We start from the raw sequence: 18,847 nt of genomic DNA, 5'->3' as shown, positions 1-18,847 counted from the left end.
AATTAGCGGTCATAGTCTTAGCGGTTGTAGTCCTGTAGTCCAAAATCAACACTTTTTGGAGAAAATATGTTTGAATTTCTAAATGAAATGTAAAATAAGCAAATGATAAACGGTGATCCTCAAAAGCTCTTGATGTTGATGAAATGGGGCAAAATAAAATATAAGAACTTTATTGAAAGACACCAAGCAATATTTGAGTCAAACAATGTATTTAGATAACAACTAAGGAAATATACAGACGAACTCCACATTAATACAAACAGATATGGCTTCACATGTAAGAACTGTTCTATATTTTGTCAGTCCGATGTTGGTTTTATGCAGTTTCACATTCTTTATAAAACAAAGATAATGTGGTGTTTTACTAACAAATTACAATTATAAAGAAAACATTTAGGTGTTAACAAACAAGAATTTATTAACAAAACTGCTGATGTCTTTCCAAAACGTATGTGTGAAAGCCGAGTAGATTCACAGTAATGTGACATCATCGGCAGTCGAAGGACCCCGAGCCGATCCTGCACCGACAGTTCATATGATCTTCCATATGGTTAACCACAGTAACTAATGCTCTTATTTTCTCTAGTCTTTTATGAAACTCTGAAGCAACGACAGAATGTGCAGAGCTAGCATGACCTGTAAATGCTTGTTTTCAGGGTGGACATAAAAAAAAAATCTGCCAAGTTTGTTATGGTCATGTGGCCACTTCAAGCGTCACATGATGAGCCGGTCTCTCTCCTGGCCAGTGCTCAGTACTTACTTCCCCTGCAGATTCACATCCTTTTACGGCCGACAAAGCAGCATCTATCCAGAATGGAAGCAAACACAGAGGTGCTCTGCTGTGCTTAGGCTGTCTGTGCCGTCTCTTCAGACCTGGTCTATTGTCTTAAATGTTTGGTTTTTCCACAGACCAGTTATCAGGGTGGTAGTAATGAAAATAATAATAATAATAATCTTCCATTCTGTGATGAAATGTTGCCTTCAGAGTTGCGCTTACATTTGCCTTTCAGTGACTGAAATTTCCATCTTATATTCATTATTAAACAATTTTTTATATATTAAACAATTCAATACATACATTTCATTTGCCAAACATGAACTTTCTTTGATAGAAATCAGCTAAAATGAGACTAAAGGGCCATTCCCATCTGTACCGGGTCGGCCCCAGCCTGGCCCGGTTGATTCCACACATCCTTGTCTTAAGCCCATGTGGGCTGATTCTACCCACCAATCAGAGGCTTGCTCTAATGGAAGGTGTGAATTTGCTGTCAGCAGTGGGTGTGTTGGCCCTGGTTGGCCTGAAGCAGACCCCCTCGAGAAGAGGGCTGAGAATGAGCCTTGGTTGGCCCGGAAAAATACCAGGCCACCCAGACATGTAAACAACCTACACTACCTGGCCCGGGCCGACCCGGTACAGATGGGAATGGCCCAAAAGACAACCTGTGACTACACTTACCTCTCTGCAGCTCCGCCCACACGGCTGACGTGTTTACGTACAAACTGAACTGATGAGGTTGGTTATGGAGAGGCATTTTCTCCCTCAAGACTGAACTAAATGTTCATAAAAATAATCAGTTCACTGTTTGAACTTAGAGATTTGGTCCTTCGGTTGATTTTTTTTCAAACTGGTGTCAAAAATGAGTTTTCTGATGAGTAGGGTAAAAGTGTTTGGTTGTCTAGAGCTTGTGAGAGCTGCTGCCTCCCTTTGTGTGCTGCCTATGAGTAATGTTTAACCTGCATCAGCAGCATCTGCGCCTCTGAGGCTTTCCGCTGTCTGCTGTGAAAAGGTCAGAGCGTCGTCACGCCACCGACTCTGAAACTTCTTTGCCACTGACCCAATCGCCACAGCATGGTAAGCTGAAGATAACGGAGCTCAGACGGATGAGGGAGCGTTGTCATGGAGACTGAGCCGAGATGCTCGCAGAGTAAATGAGTTGCATCAAGGCAAGATTCAAAGTGGTGAAAGTGGCTTCATGGTCTGCACCTCAGTAATCTGCTGCTGCACCACACCCTGCAGCAGTCAGAGCAACTGTAGTCAGGAGCGCACTCACATGGGGCGGCCGTGAGGCGATGGGATTATCGGGACTGTACAGTGCTTTCAGAAATCTGCTGTTCAAGATGAACGTTCTTGTAGAAATTCACCCACAAAAACAACATCTACATGTGTTAGAGTTATGCTGTTTACTGTTAGCTCAGTGCTTTTATCTTCAGGCAGGATTGTGAAACTAAATAAAGAAGTTGTATTTCCCTAAAACTGTTTTGATGAGTCATTACTCCTGAACCACAGTAGAAACCCATTTGTCAGACTTACCTGCATAGCTGCACTCTCCACAGTTATTCAGGTGTCATCCAGGTGTTGGGGACCTGTCTACCTGAAAGGTTTCCTGACTGAAAGTGCTTAAGAGTGTCCTTACACTGTGTTAATATGGCCACCAGGGCGTTCTTGAAGGCCTCTTTAGCATGCTCCATCTCCTCCTCGTGTTGAGCTTTCTCAGTCATCAGCCGGCGAACGTGGCTGTTTGCTGACTGGATCATGGAGTAGAAGTGATTGGCGGTCCTGCGGTTGACCTCGCCCCGGTCGATCCAGGTGAACAGCACCACTATGGCTTCGACAAACTTGTTGTCATCTGCAGGAACAATGTCCAACATTTCAAAAACAGAGTTATAGGAACACACCTGGCACGGTTTAGTTATTGTTGTTTCTGGTTCAGTTTGAATGGTTCACAGATTTATGAAAATTAGGCCTAATTAATCAAGTTGCGTCCTTGAAGTGCATTAAGTGAGAGTGACACCCTGTGGTCAAATTTGGGTACTGCAGTCCATGTTTCAAAACAAACGGGTCCGCTGTGAGCAACTGTTGCCAGTTGCAGATCAGCACCGGAATATTCTAGATGACGAGCAAAGACGAGTCATGCACAGTAAGGTGATAAGTGCATGAACACATCTCACTGTAATATTCATTTGTTGGTGATTGAAAAAGTAGCTGGAGATATTTTTAGAGTTGACTATTTGCTACGTATTCACCGTTAGAATTTTAGCTCAACATTAGCCTCTAGCCTGCTTCACCCGATAGAGTAAAACAAAAAGATGCCATGGCTTCTTAGGGGTACAAGTTTACTGGTTTCCATTTTTTAAACACCTCAGGAGCTTTTTGCCAGTCGGTGTCAACCCCACAGGCTCACACATTTTTGGCTCTGGAGGCAAGAAGTACAGGGAGCCCAAGTCTCCTCCCCTTCTCGTCTGCCCATAGAAAGAAGGAATGCAAGTGAATTATAAAAGATATTTTCTAACCCACATTGCCTTACGCCCTGAATCACTGTACTTCAATTGAAATGAAAAGTATTTTTGTGTGTTTCGATTATGTCTGTCATATTTATTATTGAGATTTATTAGCTTGTAACAATTCGTAATTAAAAACACTAAACTAATCTTCTCCTCTTCTCCCTGTCTGCTTTGATGATGTCAGTTCAGTGAGACAAACATTTGTAGTCCCACATGTTTTTTCACAACTCACCTACAATAACTTTTGCCGCCGTTCGAAAATAGGCACTTTCTTGGGCATACAACGTGTCTTTATAATTCCCGGACATCACGTATTGAATCCATGGCACGCATCAAACAGGATAAGAAAATAACTTTTATCCTCACAAAGACTCTCATCCATTTTTCCTGTGGCAGTTGGTGACCCATGATCCATGGGTAGATGGGCGTGGCTAAAGGTTGGTTTATGCTTGACATGTCCACGAGGTTCGCACGGCACCGCGCAGCAAAATTGCGCCATTTTAACAACCACGCCCCTCCACCGCGCCTCCGCACGGACAAAACTTTTCGCACCACGCACCTAGGAATTTTTCTAACCACGCGGATGGTCGGACGCGGAAAAACATGGCGGACTGGCAAGAACTAGTATGGCAGAGGTTTGTAAATGCAGACATTTGTGTGATTCAGCTCTCAAAGATCACCGTGATCAACATGTTGTTAATACTTCTTGGAGAGTAATAGCTCGCACTGTCGGAAAAGACGAGGACGCTGTTAAAAATGCTGGAATGCCATGTTGTAAACAACAGTAATTTTTACTTCTACTATGGTGTAGTGTTGGATGCATGCCATAGAGCTCCATGCTGCCCCCTACAGTTTGGGAGAATATTGGCTCACCGCAGAGACAAGCCGCATGAACCATAAACGCTGCAAGTTGTGAAGCGCGTTCCATCCGCGAGCCGCGTCACCAAGCGGAAAGTAAACGCGTCAAGCATAAACCAAGCTTTAGGCTCCCTATGGAGGTGTGACAGATTGTAAACATTAACAACATCCTTCTTCCTTTAAGAAAGAAGAAAAATGGAACACCTGCATCCTTCCTTCTAGCATGATTGAGACAACGGACTGTTTGTGATTATTTCACTGTAAAGTTCTTACGGCCAGCTGGGAGGGGACCTAAAGGAAGACCCAGGACATGCTGGAAGGACTATGTCTCACGGCTGGCCAGCGAACGCCTTAGGATTCCCCCGAAGGAGCTGGCCCAAGTGACTTTGGAGAGGGAGTCTGGGCCTTCCTGCTTAGGCTGCTGCCCCCACGACCCGACCCCGGATAAGCGAAAATGGATGGATGGATGCAATTCTTTCTTATTGCACTTTTAATAAGGTTATTGTTTGATTTGATTCAATCACATCATTTTAGTGTTTAATTTAGCTATTTTCTTTGTTGCTGGTAACAAAAACTGGTTACAGCACATCCATGTTATAAAGACCCAACCTTCAACAAAAAATAGAAATTGTTAAAATTCACTATAGATGTTTTAAAAAGCTAAATCTGAAAAAAAAACCATGTTTGCACAGAAAGAAGAGACTTCATGCTAAGGCCCAAAGAGAATAAGCAACAGCCAAAGATTATTTGGCCGAGATTCATTCTTTGGCACAAAAAGATGGATGCCATCAAGGAGAGAGTGGACAAATCAGCACGGATTGGGATAGATTAATGTCCATTATTGGGATTTTGAGAGGTTGAGGACCAACAAACTGTAAGACAGAGAGGAAATTATCTCTGTCTGGCCCCAAAACAATTTCTAATCAGAATCTGGCGCCCTTGAGCCTGCAAGGCTACGACGAAAACTCCCCTCTCAGAAGATATGTGGAATGTGTCATGGCAACTCAACCCTGTCTCCTTTCCCAGCCTGGGCGGGACTGCGGGAAGGCCGCTGAAAAGTTCCAGGGTCACTGCAACCCTCCAACCCTCAATGCTCCTCCCCCTATCCACAATGAGGTGACATGCGCTGCTTATCGTGGCTGCAGGAACTGAAGTGGGGATAGTCCCAACCCACCACCCCACCTAGTGGACACTTATGTTGTCTCTCGTCTCTCGTCTCGTCTTCCTCCGCTTATCCGGGTCCGGGTCGCGGGGGCAGCATCCCAACTAGGGAGCTCCAGGCCGTCCTCTCCCAGGCCTTGTCCACCAGCTCCTCCGGCAGGACCCCAAGGCGTTCCCGGACCAGATTGGAGATGTAACCTCTCCAACGTGTCCTGGGTCGACCCGGGGGCCTTCTGCCGGCAGGACATGCCCGAAACACCTCCCCGGGGAGGCGTCCAGGAGGCATCCTGACCAGATGCCCAAACCACCTCAACTGGCTCCTTTCGATCCGGAGGAGCAGCGGTTCTACTCCGAGTCCCTCCCGAATGTCCGAGCTCCTCACCCTATCTCTAAGGCTGAGCCCGGACACCCTACGGAGGAAACTCATTTCGGCCGCTTGTATCCACAATCTCGTTCTTTCGGTCATTACCCAAAGCTCATGACCATAGGTGAGGATTGGGACGTAGATCGACCGGTAAATCGAGAGCCTGGCTTTCTGGCTCAGCTCCCTCTTCCCCACGACAGATCGGCTCAGCGTCCGCATCACTGCAGACGCCGAACCAATCCGCCTGTCGATCTCCCGATCCCTCCTACCCTCACTCGTGAACAAGACCCCGAGATACTTAAACTCCTCCACTTGAGGTAGGACCTCTCCCCCGACCCGGAGGTGGCAAGCCACCCTTTTCTGGTCGAGAACCATGGTCTCAGATTTGGAGGTGCTGATCCTCATCCCAGCCGCTTCACATTCGGCCGCGAACCTACCCAGCAAGAGCTGAAGGTCAGAGCTGGATGAAGCTAGGAGGACCACATCATCCGCAAAAAGCAGAGACGAGATTCTCCTGCCACCAAACTCGACACACTCCACACCACGGCTGCGTCTAGAAATTCTGTCCATAAAAGTGATGAACAGAACCGGTGACAAAGGGCAGCCCTGGCGGAGTCCAACCCTCACTGGGAACAGGTCCGACTTACTACCGGCTATGCGGACCAAACTCATGCTCCTCTGGTAAAGGGACTGAATGGCCCTTAACAGAAAGCCACCCACCCCATACTCCTGGAGCATCCCCCACAGGGTGCCCCTGAGGACACGGTCATAAGCCTTCTCCAAATCCACAAAGCACATGTGGATTGGTTGGGCAAACTCCCATGCCCCCTCCATCACCCTTGCAAGGGTATAGAGCTGGTCCACAGTTCCACGGCCAGGACGGAAACCACATTGCTCCTCCTCTATCTGAGATTCAACTATCGATCGGACCCTCCTCTCCAGTACCTTGGAGTAGACCTTTCCAGGGAGGCTGAGGAGTGTGATCCCCCTATAGTTGGAACACACCCTCAGGTCACCCTTCTTAAAGATGGGGACCACCACCCCGGTCTGCCACTCCCTAGGAACTGCCCCCGATGACCACGCAATGTTGTAGAGACGTGTCAACCATGACAGCCCTACAACATCCATAGCCTTGAGATACCCAGGATGAACCTCATCCGCCCCCGGGGCTCCGCCGCTGTGTAGTTGTTTGACTACCTCAGCAACTTCTGCCCCCGAGATCGGACAGTCCATCCCCAGGCCTCCCAGCTCTGGTTCCTCCTCGGAATGCGCATTGGTGGGATTGAGGAGCTCCTCAAAGTATTCCTTCCACCGTCCGACTATAGCCTCAGTTGACGTCAGCAGCTCCCCATCCCCACTGTAAACAGTGTGAGCGAGTTGCTGCCTTCCTCTCCTGAGGCGCCGGACAGTTTGCCAGAACCTCTTTGGAGCTGATCGATAGTCTTTCTCCATGGCCTCACCAAACTCCTCCCACGCCCGAGATTTTGCCTCGGCAACTGCCACTGCTGCACCCCGCTTGGCTATCCGGTACCTGTCTGCTGCCTCCGGAGACCCACAGACCAGCCACGCCCTGTAGGCCTCCTTCTTCATCCTGACGGCTCCCCGAACCTCTGGTGTCCACCAGCGGGTACGGGGGTTGCCACCACGACTGGCACCGGCCACCTTACGACCACAGCTAGCAACAGTCGCCTCGACAATCGCAGAGTGGAACAAGGCCCACTCGGACTCAATGTCCCCCACTGCTCTCGGGACGTGGTCAAAGCTCTGCCGGAGGTGGGAGTTGAAGACCGTCTTGACAGGTTCTTCTGCCAGGCGTTCCCAGCAGACCCTCACTATGCGTTTGGGTCTGCCAGGTCTACGTGGCATGTTCCCTTGCCATCTGATCCAACTCACCACCAGGTGGTGATCAGTTGACAGCTCCGCCCCTCTCTTCACTCGGGTGTCCAAAACATACGGCCGCAGGTCAGATGATACTACTACAAAATCTATCATCGACCTGTGACCTAGGCTGCCCTGGTACGAAGTGTACCGGTGGGCATCCTTATGTTCGAACATGGTGTTCGTTATGGCCAAACTGCGGCTTGCACAGAAGTCCAATAACAAAACACCGCTCGAGTTCAGATTAGGTGGGCCGTTCCTCCCAATCACACCCCTCCAGGTCAAGCTGTCATTGCCCACGTGAGCATTGAAGTCCCCCAGCAGGACAATGGAGTCCCCTGATGGAGCACTATCTAGCACTCGTCCCAGGGACTCCAAAAAGGGGGGGGTACTCTGAACTGATATTTGGCCCATAAGCACAAACAACAGTCAGGACCCGTTCCCTGACCCGAAGGCGCAAGGAATCTACCCTCTTGTCCCCCGGTGTAAACCCCAACACACAGGCAGAGAGTCTCGGGGCTAACAAAAAGCCAACCCCAGCCCTCCGCCTCTCACCCGGAGCAACTCCAGCAAAGTAGAGTGTCCAACCCCTCTCCAGGTCTCGGGTTCCAGAGCCAATGCAATGTGTCGAGGTGAGTCCGACTATATCTAGCCGGTACCGCTCAACCTCTGCCACAAGCTCCGGCTCCTTCCCCGCCAGCGAGGTGACGTTCCATGTCCCAAAAACTAGTTTTCTCGTCCGGGGATTGGACCGCCAAGGCTCCCGCCTCGGTCTGCCACCCGATTCGCATTGCACCGGACCCTTCATGTTCCTCCTGCGGGTGGTGGGTCCACAGTTGGACGAGCCCATGTATCCGGTTCGGGCTGGACCCGGCCGGGCCCCATGGGCGAAAGCCCAGCCACCAGGCGCTCGCTCACGGGCCCCAACCCCAGGCCTGGCTCCAGGGTGGGACCCCGGTAACCCTCCGGGCCGGGTACTCCGACTCTTCGTTTTAACCGCCATGAAAGATCCTTCGAACCGTTCTTTGTCTCACCCTTCACCTAAGACCAATTTGTCATGGGAGACCCTACCAGGGGCACTAAGTGCCCCAGACAACATAGCTCCTAGGATCATTAGGGCACTCAAACTCCTCCACCACGATAAGGTGACGGTTCAAGGAGGAGCCTTATGTTGTGTTGTCTGAATTCTGTTGCATATCTGTTGAGGTGTTTTTTAGCAGAGCAAAGCTGACCTCCTGGTGGGAGGGTAACTCTGAAGTGCCTTTTTTTCCTCCACCTGAATCAATCCTCATGTAACCCTATTATCTCTATTAAGGTAGTGCGAATCAGGGTTGCGAATGACCACAGTCACCGATTCTTGTCATGTGTCTTGCCCATGTATGTCTGATCTCTGAATTGTTTCCCTCTGGGATTAATAAAGTATCTTTGATTTGATTTGATGAAGCATACATCACCACAAATCTGATTTCAGACCTCTTCCTGGTTTCATTTTCTCCAGATCAAACCCAGCCCAGTGCCTCAGCTCTGGAATTTCTCAGTTAACTGATAATTTAGAGTCTAAAAGAAGCATGGAGTTATTCCAATCCTAATAAAACCTATGCGCTGATGCTGACTGGAATGTATTTTTACGCTACATCAGGTCAAACAATGCTGGAGCTCGATGATATGAAAGCTGTTCCATGGGACCTTTAACATCCAGCGGAGCTAAACAAACAGAGCAGGAAGTGAGGACTGCAATCCTTCTCCAGGGGCGCTCAGTGTTCATGTCTTCGTGAATCCCGTCACAGCTGCTGATCAAAAATGGCTTTTCCATTTCCAACTTTTCCAGCCACTTTCTGTCTCAGTCACAAAAAGTGGAGCCTCTGCAGGCCTTCGTTGGTGCTTTCTCCTTTATTTGAATAAAAACTGAGCGTTGCCCCTGAGTCACCCCACAACCACAGAAAAGAGAGAATTAGACAGCGTTTAATGAGCTCAATGCCCACCGCAGCACAACCTGTAAGGAGACCCTTTCCCCAGCTCTGATAAAGCTCCATTCATTGCCAGCAGCAGATTACAGTCGCATTACAGCGCACAATGAAGCGCTGCTGAACAGGGACGAGAGGGTGAAGAATGGAAATGTATTCCCCCGCTGTCGGAGGTGAAGAATGAATTGAAAAGGGTTGTTTAGAGAGAAAACATGCTTGTTTATTTTAGGTATTACAGGATAAAGAAGAAAACTGCACAGCTGCTGAGATTCAACAAGCAAACATTAATAATTAATCGCGGAGGTGGTCTTCAGAAACGAAAACAGGCTTTGTTCCAACCCAGGTGTGGGTTTATTATTGGGTATGGAAAGCCGAGAGTTTATTTATCTGTATTTGACTGATCCATCAACTTTATTATTTTTGATATTCCTTAAACAGAGCTATAGGCAGGGGTGCACATACTATTTTTGGGGTGGTACTCAGGGGGGAACCTATGGTTGCTGCTTGGTCCTCATATTTTTTAATGCACTGAATTCTTAACTCAACTCACAATAGGAACAAAACAGAGTAACGCATTGATGATGCAACATATTTTAATTTTGTCTGAAAACAATAAGTACAACAGGCACATATTGCCAGCTTCACTTAAACCTAATTTTCAAATAACATGACTGAATTGTCTGAATGTAAAACACAATGTGTAAACAGCTGTTTTTGTGATAACAAAAAAAAAAGACATTTTAAAGCACTTAACAAAATTACTATTTCAGAGCACTGAAGTTTTTTAAACGGCATAAATGCCGTTTTTATTTCTACAGACTCTCATCATCCTCATCATGCTCCTGACTGCGTTCAGCTTCATTATTGACTTCCCGAACAACTTTCTGATGTTCTCTGCTGTTAGTATGTTTATCAAACGCTGGATGATTGAAGTTTTTAGTGCCTATGTAACAGGCGCTGTTTTAGTCTGCGAGGGTGGGATTTTCACGGCATAATCTGCACCAAATCTCTGTGCGTTCATCATTTGTTTGAAGCCAGCTGGCCTCCTGCAGCCACTTCTCCGCAAATACTCTTCTTTTGCGGTTCCGACTCAGTCTGACGGTTTTTTGGAGGCAGAGGAACACCAAAATAATTACTTAATGGAGCTTGCTTCTTGGACATCTTTAAAAGCTCCAGAAATGTCTTCCTTCCTCCACAAAGTCTTAGGTGCGCAAATGCGTGCTGCAGCTTTTGTTCAGGTGTGCATTGTTTATTTTGACTGTGCATGCGCACCTGCGAAACACTTATGTGCACCTCTGGCTATTGGTATGTATGATTTAGTAACAATAAAGTGAATATCACTCTAAACCGCATGTTGTTTGATTAGCTTAAATTTTTAATGAATAGTAAAGAAAATTCTAAATTTAATAAACTTCAGTGAAGTGGCAAACATCTGGAACTCATCTCAGCTTGACTTCCAAAAGATATGAGATTTTTGGGAGGACTGGGTTATGCTTGTGGACGGCGCAGCAGGCTGCTGATGGTTTCAATAGGAAGAGACACCCCTGTTACGACTGTTAAGAGTTGGAGACTAAAGGAGAGCGTGTTCTGACAGAACAAATCCACTTCTACAAATGCAAACTGGGATTCCAACTGAAATTTAAATTGTTGCCTTTTGTGTCTCTAGCTCAGGGATTCCCAAAGTGTGGTGTACGCACCCCCAGGGGTGTGCGAGCTGCCGCTAGGGGGTGCGCGAGGTGAAAAGTGTAATGGCTGCAGAGCTCAGAGAAGTCTGTCAAAAGTCACCATTAGCGTAGCCAGAAACTCATTTGTGGGTGGGCCTAAGAAAATGTAAGTGGGCCCAAAAAACGTAATTGAAAACAAGTATATTTTGTGTGTGTGTGTGTGTGTGTGTGTGTGTGTGTGTGTGTGTGTGTGTGTGTGTGTGTGTGTGTGTGTGTCCTCCGCACATGCCCTAGCTCAGGGGTCAGCAATCCGCGGCTCTGGAGCCGCATGCGGCTCTTCCATCCATCTGATGCGGCTCTCTGTGCTTGTAAAATAATGAATGGATATTTAAATAAAAAGCTTTATATTTTACTGCATTAATTTTACATCTGTATGCTAATTCTAAATGTAAAGATTGTCTGAGTAAACCTGAACAGGTCCAACCCGGTCTACTGTGTGACCGGGTTGACGCATCACGCTTGTGCATAATCAAAGGCACTTTCTGAGCTGAAGACGATGTGAGGTTCTGGGACTCTCCTCAGACGCCACATTGGAGACAGGAACAAGCACAGTTCAGCCAAAGTTTCATCATCAGGGAACATTTTCTAAGTGACAAGTCTCTCTGAGAGACCGGGTTTGGAAAACTCTCGCTTCAGTGGAAGGAATCTTCCTGCATGCGCTCTGGTTCTGCGATGCGCTCCATGCCCATCTCCACATCTTCAGCTTGTTGTGCACCTTACGTACGCGCTGACAGTGAGCTGCGCTGAGCGGTGTCCAGCTCAGATGTTCAAAAGGAAGTCTTTTCTTGAGTGATTTAGCTACATCTGCAATTTGCGAAACGAATAAAGTGTCAGTTCGTCTCCATGCGTCGGGGTAATTCTTTCTATTCTTTCTCCGTCAAAATAAACGGCCAAATACGGGAACTGTCCGGTCAACACAAGCCCTGCTTTTAACTGTTCTGTTTTCTTGTGAAAATTGTTACAAATTAAACTTGATTAACACCAGAGCCAGGCGCACTGCACCGTTATCTCCATCACTGTAAATGAGGGAAAAACAAAATGATCGGATCCTTTTCTGACCTTCCCCACCTACAAAGTTTAATTACAACAATCAAACGTGACAGAGCCTGGATTTGTATTCTGAACAGTCTAAACATATTTTAAAAAGAAACATATGACAAAAGTGGCACCTGCTCAGTAAAACCAACAGGGTGAAAAATATCAAAATATTGTCGGCAGAGACGGGCTACAACTTCTGGATCCACTTTATATAAATCGTTTTATTGATTATCGTCTTATGAAAGATAACTTTGACGTACACGAGCGACCGGTACCGGCTGCTGTCACCTGTTGTGAGCAGCGCTCTGCTGTCTGAGGGTAGGCCCCGCCCACAACGCCGCGGCTGCTGCGGTGTTTTCTTTACTGTGGGAAATGGGTAATAATGGCTCTTTGATGGGAACAGGTTGCCGACCCCTGGTTTAGCGTGACGTCTGATATATATATATATATATATATATATATATATATATATATATATATATATATATATATATATGTAGCCATGCCCTGATGTGGGGCTGGGGGGTGCGTCAACATGGCCGGGACATAGAAGGGGGTGCGCGGCTAAATAAGTTTGGGAACCACTGCTCTAGACCATTGTCAGAAGTCACAGATTCAAGCTTGAGTGGATATTTTTGGGTTGGAATTTGAAGCTTCGGCATCCAACTCTGCCAGATTCTGAAGACTGCTGCTCTGGCCTCTGACCTCTGACCCGTGGATCCTCACCCGGTTCGTGGCAGGATCATTTTGTCTATTTTTGACACAATTCTTCTCCTCTGACAATCTTAAGGACACTCCTGATAACCGAGCCACTCTGACCTTTGTTCACCGCGAGCATAAAAATTCAAAAGTCTGTAAAGTCCCTTTAAGAAACCAAAAAAGTCCAGTTGAACCCTTTTAGACTACCACGACCTGGTCGACTGAGAACCTTCACCAGCTTAAACTAGCTTAAAATATTTTTTTCATGCCTCTTAACAACATTCTAACATAGTATAGCTATAAATACATTGTTGAGATTAAAAAAACTTGAAAAGAATGAATAAAGCGGTTCTCTTGCATTCATCTAAAAACCATCTTTCAGACCAAAAGCAACTATTGGATCTGGTGGATGCGGCTCCAGGGAAGATTCCCGAGAGGTGGGGTGAGTGTTCCTTGTTTGTGTTTAAAACCTAGCTTGTTTGCAGATTCGCTATAGCAGCTTTAAATCTAGACCCTTAGGACAGAGCCAGTCGGATGTTCCCTTTCAAGATTCTGATGAAGAAATGAATGTGATCACAATAATAACTGTAATAACACTAACAAGCAGCATATTGGGTTTCAATGAGTTCAAATTGCTCAAAATGACCAAATTGATTCCAGCCCTTCTGTGTTTGTATAAACACAGAGAAGTGCAGCTCTACTGTTGCCAACAGGAGAAAAGCTCCAGCCACCATTGAGCCGAGGAGTGACCTTCAAACTCCTCCACAGAAACATCACTCATCCACACCTCCTTCTCCACTCCCACACTTCATCATGTGGAAAGAGAGCAGGCAGAGGGAAGAGTCAGAGGAAGGCATCCTACCAAGCATTAATGATGTGATTTTAAACCTTTTGTAAGCAGACGAGGTTTCTCTGGAGGAACTTGTCTGCCACGACCACGTTCACACCAACAATAACATGTATGAACCTCCGTGCGCCGGCTCGGCGCCGAACCGTTTCACACCGCTCCACACAAACAACAGCTTGCATTGGCCGCCACAGACAGGTCTGACAAAAATCAATACATGTGCAGCTTCCAGAAGGATTCGTTTGCATTCCTTATTAGGTTTCCTGGCAGGTGATCGGAACTAGAGAATATAGAGCACAAACATGCAGATGTTGTGTCTAGATACACCTGCTTTTAGACTTGTTATAGGGGTTTCTTCACAAATCAGTGTAACCATGGCAACACCTCCAGGGTTTTTGTCCCAGATCAATAAATTCTTGTGTGTGTGTATCTCATTATTCATTCATAATAAGATTATAGACTGATAACTTCACCGGAGGAGTTTTCATTCTTTCCAAACTGGAACCCAACCCAGACAGGAAGTGTGTGTTCTGCAGACAGGAAACAGAAAGAGGGTTCACTCAAATTCTACTCACCTTTCAGCCTCTCTGCAAGGATCGCCGCTTCGTGCTCAGAGAAATGCACGATTGGGGGGGGAGACGGCGGCCTCAGGCGGTCCTCATGGATCTTACGTCGGTGCCTCTCTTCTCTGGCCAATAAGCGCTGTTTACACTCCCACTCGTACAGGTCATCCCTGGCCTGAGCGAAGTCCACGTGGATCCTTCCAGAGTCCTTCTTATCAGTGCTGGAGCCGATGCGCATACGATATCCTGAAGACATCAAAGCTTTGTTAGCTTTGATCTTTACTTCCTCAGAAGGAGGCGGTCGTCTCCAGTGTGCTCACCTGACAGGTACATAGCTTTGTCCACCATGAACTCCTCACTAAAACGAATGTGGCAGAAGTTCTTTTTGCTCTTCCTGATGGCAGTGATCTCCCCACACGGGTCAAACACTTCCCTGATGATGTCATCTGTGGCGTTCTCAGGAAGTCCTCCAACAAACACGGTCTTACAGCCAGGGGGGCGCTCCCGTGTCGACGGAGGGGGTAAATCTACAACAAATCATCATTAAATACTCTAATGTCTGAATCACGGACACGTCTCTGGGCCCCAGGGCCCCACGCCTGTGTTCTTACTGGGGTTCTGGGGAAACAAGGTGCAGCTCTTGCAGTGGATGATCTCCTTGATGAGTGGTACTTCTGAGGGGATGGGTGGAGGTGGGACCAAGCTGATGCCTGCCATCATTGGGTTTATCGGTGCTATGAGGCCCAGACCAGGGTCAAACCTCTGGATACACAGAGAATCTGCGTGACGGCACAAGAAACAACAGATAATCCAACAGGTTATATAAGATTTATACAAGAGATTACAGCCATCAAATAATCCACAGAAACACAGTTCTAGTTTCTGCACAACAGTTTGGAGATTAGTTCAAATAAACAATCATAAATCCTGACATCAGTAACCTTTGACCCTCCAGCATGTTCTTCTGGAGTAGAAGCTTGAAGTAGAAGTTGCCAGTAGAAGCTTCTGTGTAACACGTGACATTACATCTATAAAGTACCTGCATGCTAATGTACCTGATCCTCGTTGCCATAATGAACATGTTGTTTTTCTCTTTTAGAACTAAGAAACCCGACTCGTCATTTATACACATTGATAATTATTATTAATACTGACAGTTTGTTGGACTCTAGCCTGTTTTTCTCCTGCTAACAAGGCTGTCAGTGGCTAACTCTTACACTTAAGTCATTTATCTACATCTGCATTCTGGTGGCATCTGACTCTGGGTCTAGGGTACTGCTGCTCCAGCTGGACCTCTCAGCGGCTTTTGATACGGTCGATCACCATATTTTACTGGAAAGGCTTGGGTCTTGGGTTGGGGTGACGGGAGTGGCACATAAATGGTTCCACTCCTACCTATCAAACCGATCCATCTCTGTCCAGATTGGTGGCTGTGCATCCTCCTGTCTTCCACTGCCTTGGGGGGTGCCACAAGGTTCGTTCTTGGGCCACTGCTGTTTTGTATTGTTCTTCTGCCTCTGGGCAAAATCCTGAATCAGCACGGCCTGAGCTATCGCATTTACGCTGATGACTGTCAATTATATGCAGAAATGGATGAGAAGAATGGGGGCTCGCGATTGGCTGCACGTTTAGATGAGGTGAAGGGCTGGCTGGCACCCAACTTCTTAAAGTTAAATGAAAGGAAGACTGAGTCTATTGTTTTTGACCCCCACGACCACCATGGCTCTCACCCTGCTAGTGACCTTTTAACCCTCAACCCCAAAACAGTGTGTGTCAAGTCTCGGGGTAAAGCTGGATGCTGAACTCACAATGGCTCCACAGATAAACTCCGTAGTGAGGTCTTGCTTTTATCAGCCTTGCCGCCTGACTCGCCTCAGACAATTCTTGAAGCGGAGGCATTTGGAGTCCGTCATCCATGCCTTCATTACCTCTCGCCTTGACTACACAAACGCCCTCCTAGTTGGTGCTCCAGACTCTGCCCTGAATCGGTTGCAGGCCGTCAAGAATTCTGCTGCCAGGTTCTTGACAAACCTGCACCAACGTAGCCATATTACCCCTGTCCTGGAACATCTTCACTGGCTCCCTGTCATTTTCAGAGTACAGTTTAAGTTATTGACTTTTGTATTTAAAGCACTCAACGACCTGGCACCTCCCTGCCTCTCTGACCTGCTCACTCCCCATGTACCCACGTGCACGTTGAGGTCAGCTGACCTCCTGCTGCTTTGCACGCCTTGGATGCATTACAAATCACAGGGTGAACGAGCATTTGTGCATGCTGCCCCAAAGCTGTGGAGCTCGTTGCCCATTGGAGTTCGGCAGGCTCCATCACTGGCGGTTTTTAAATCTCGTTTAAAGGCCCACTTTTAAGATTTGGCTTTTAGACAGTGACTCGTTTTAGTGTTTTAATGTGTTCTTAGTATTCATCATGTTTTATCTGCTTTTGATCAGTATTTCTATCTTCTGTTTTAGTTGTTTAGAATGGTCGCGTTTTGTTTTAGCCTGTGCAGCACTTTGGGCAGCTCCCATGCTGCGTTTTAAACATGCTATATAAATAAACTATGGTATGGTATGGTATGGTATGGTATCTTGTTCTTGCAAAACCAAATGCATGCTCACAGCAACTCAATGTGTCTAAATTCTGTTTTTCAGTCAGGAAAATTATATTTAGATGTAAAAAACAGAATGCAGAGGCTGTTCTAAACGATTTGGCTCTCAGATACCTTAAACCCCTGTCTACCTGATGCAACTAAGCTATTGCTCTCAGACTGGTTTCAGTGGTCAGAACCCTCTGTAGCCCTTCTGCTAACCAGAAACTGTTTTTTGCAGTTCAGGTAGGACCAGTGGGAGGTCTCCACCTGCTCTATGGCAGTAGCTGTTTGCTGTGCTGGTGGCTGTTATACAGACCAGCAGTTAGCTTATTTAGTTCACCAATGGTCAACAAAAGACACAAAAAGAAGAATATTGTTTTTTCGTTGGCATCATGGCGAAGCCTAGAAGTAGAAACTGACCGTGAAGTTTACATAAAAACGGTGTAAATACACAGCAGAAAAGTACTGTAAACTGAAAAACACATTTTCTGTTGTGATCACAGCAAATGATAGAAAAATTAAAAACACTATGTTTATGTAATGTCTACATTAACATATGTGAAAATAACACATTTATTTGTTAAAACAACAAACAATGGTAATCAATACAGAAAAACACTAATACTTATAACTGAACAAGTTTGGACAATATTACATCAAAACATTGTAAAAACTGCATTTTATTCTGGTTCCTTTCGAAAATACAGAGATCTGTAAGTTACTTTACAGGTTTAAGCTATACTTTTAACACTATTGATTAAATTATGCCAAATTTGATAGCAGAAATATTATCAGTTGAAAACATTATTCATAATTGCATCATGAAACTGAGAAGGTATCATGTGCTGCTGGGATCACGGGGGAGTCAGGACAAATATCAAATGACTACTCTGATAAATGTCTAATGGATAGCTTAAATGGTAAAGCACCTGACTAACGTGCAGAGGACCTGGGTTCAAATGCAAGCTGGGACAATTACCAACAACCAGTCTAAGTCATTAGGTATACTGGTGCCACATACTACCTCATACCATGATGTATAAAAGACTGTCTGCAATATCACCTGACTAAATAAGTTTTATGCAAAATTAACAAAAACTTTTTGTAGATTTAACAGATATTCAATGTGATTTCAACCATGATTTCAATCACTGTCAATTAATTGAGTTCTTCAGTAAAAGTATTTACTGTGCAGCTGTAAAATCTACAGGAAAACTCTGGTAACCACATCTGCTAGGGATTTCCTGTAAAAAAGACATTTTTTTAACATTTTCTTACAGTGTAGAAGTAAAAGTAACAGTAACAGTTTACAATAAGGGTTCCTCGTTCTCGCTGACTGACAGCTCCCTCCTGTGTGAACGCGACTCTATGGGTCAACGCGGTAGGCTTGCAGAAATGACTAGTTCAGCTGTAGAGGCCAGGGAAGGGACTTAGAAAAAAATACAATATGAAACATTATTTACTTTTACTAATCGAACAGGGTCAGAGGGTCAAATTTAAGGGTTTTCAAAGTAAATTTAACTGTTCAAACATAGAGCTTTAATGATGCATCAAGTCAGTGTTTGCCCAAACCATTTCCAAGACAAGCCAGGACCCCCATCCTCAACTCCTACATGCATACACCGATAAATGTGATCATTTACAAAGTTTACACAGACGGAAAGGTGTAACTTTTATACAGAGTTCTGATTATACTGTAGGGTGTGTTATTGGGATTTTATAAAAGTTATTCTTACAAAGAAAATCTTGCCAAACTCATAAGTTCAGCACAGACAAAAATGTGGGGACCCTCTGCAATCTTGTGGAACCACCTCTGGGGTCCCGTACCCCAGTTTGGGAACCATTGCACTAAGTAACGTTAATAAAGGGACCCTTACTGTA

At 45.9% G+C, this 18,847-nt stretch overlaps 1 protein-coding gene across 1 annotated transcript in view; it reads right to left on the bottom strand.

The window, feature by feature from the left end:
• The window catches only part of enox1 (ecto-NOX disulfide-thiol exchanger 1), a 104,028-nt gene that overhangs the window by 18,080 nt on the left and 67,101 nt on the right, over window positions 1-18,847 (bottom strand). Inside the window, exons 3-6 of the mRNA XM_054746587.2 lie at window positions 14,990-15,157; window positions 14,699-14,905; window positions 14,391-14,624; window positions 2,415-2,627 (exon numbers count right to left, since the gene is read on the bottom strand). Of these exons, the coding sequence (XP_054602562.1) occupies window positions 2,415-2,627; window positions 14,391-14,624; window positions 14,699-14,905; window positions 14,990-15,157 (822 nt within the window). The remainder of the gene's footprint in view (window positions 1-2,414; window positions 2,628-14,390; window positions 14,625-14,698; window positions 14,906-14,989; window positions 15,158-18,847) is intronic.

The sequence above is a fragment of the Nothobranchius furzeri genome, chromosome 14 (genome assembly GCF_043380555.1).
Source record: "Nothobranchius furzeri strain GRZ-AD chromosome 14, NfurGRZ-RIMD1, whole genome shotgun sequence".
Lineage (NCBI taxonomy): Eukaryota > Metazoa > Chordata > Actinopteri > Cyprinodontiformes > Nothobranchiidae > Nothobranchius > Nothobranchius furzeri.
The sequence above is the reverse complement of the archived record's forward strand: the minus strand, read 5'-3'. Positions and strand labels throughout refer to the sequence as shown.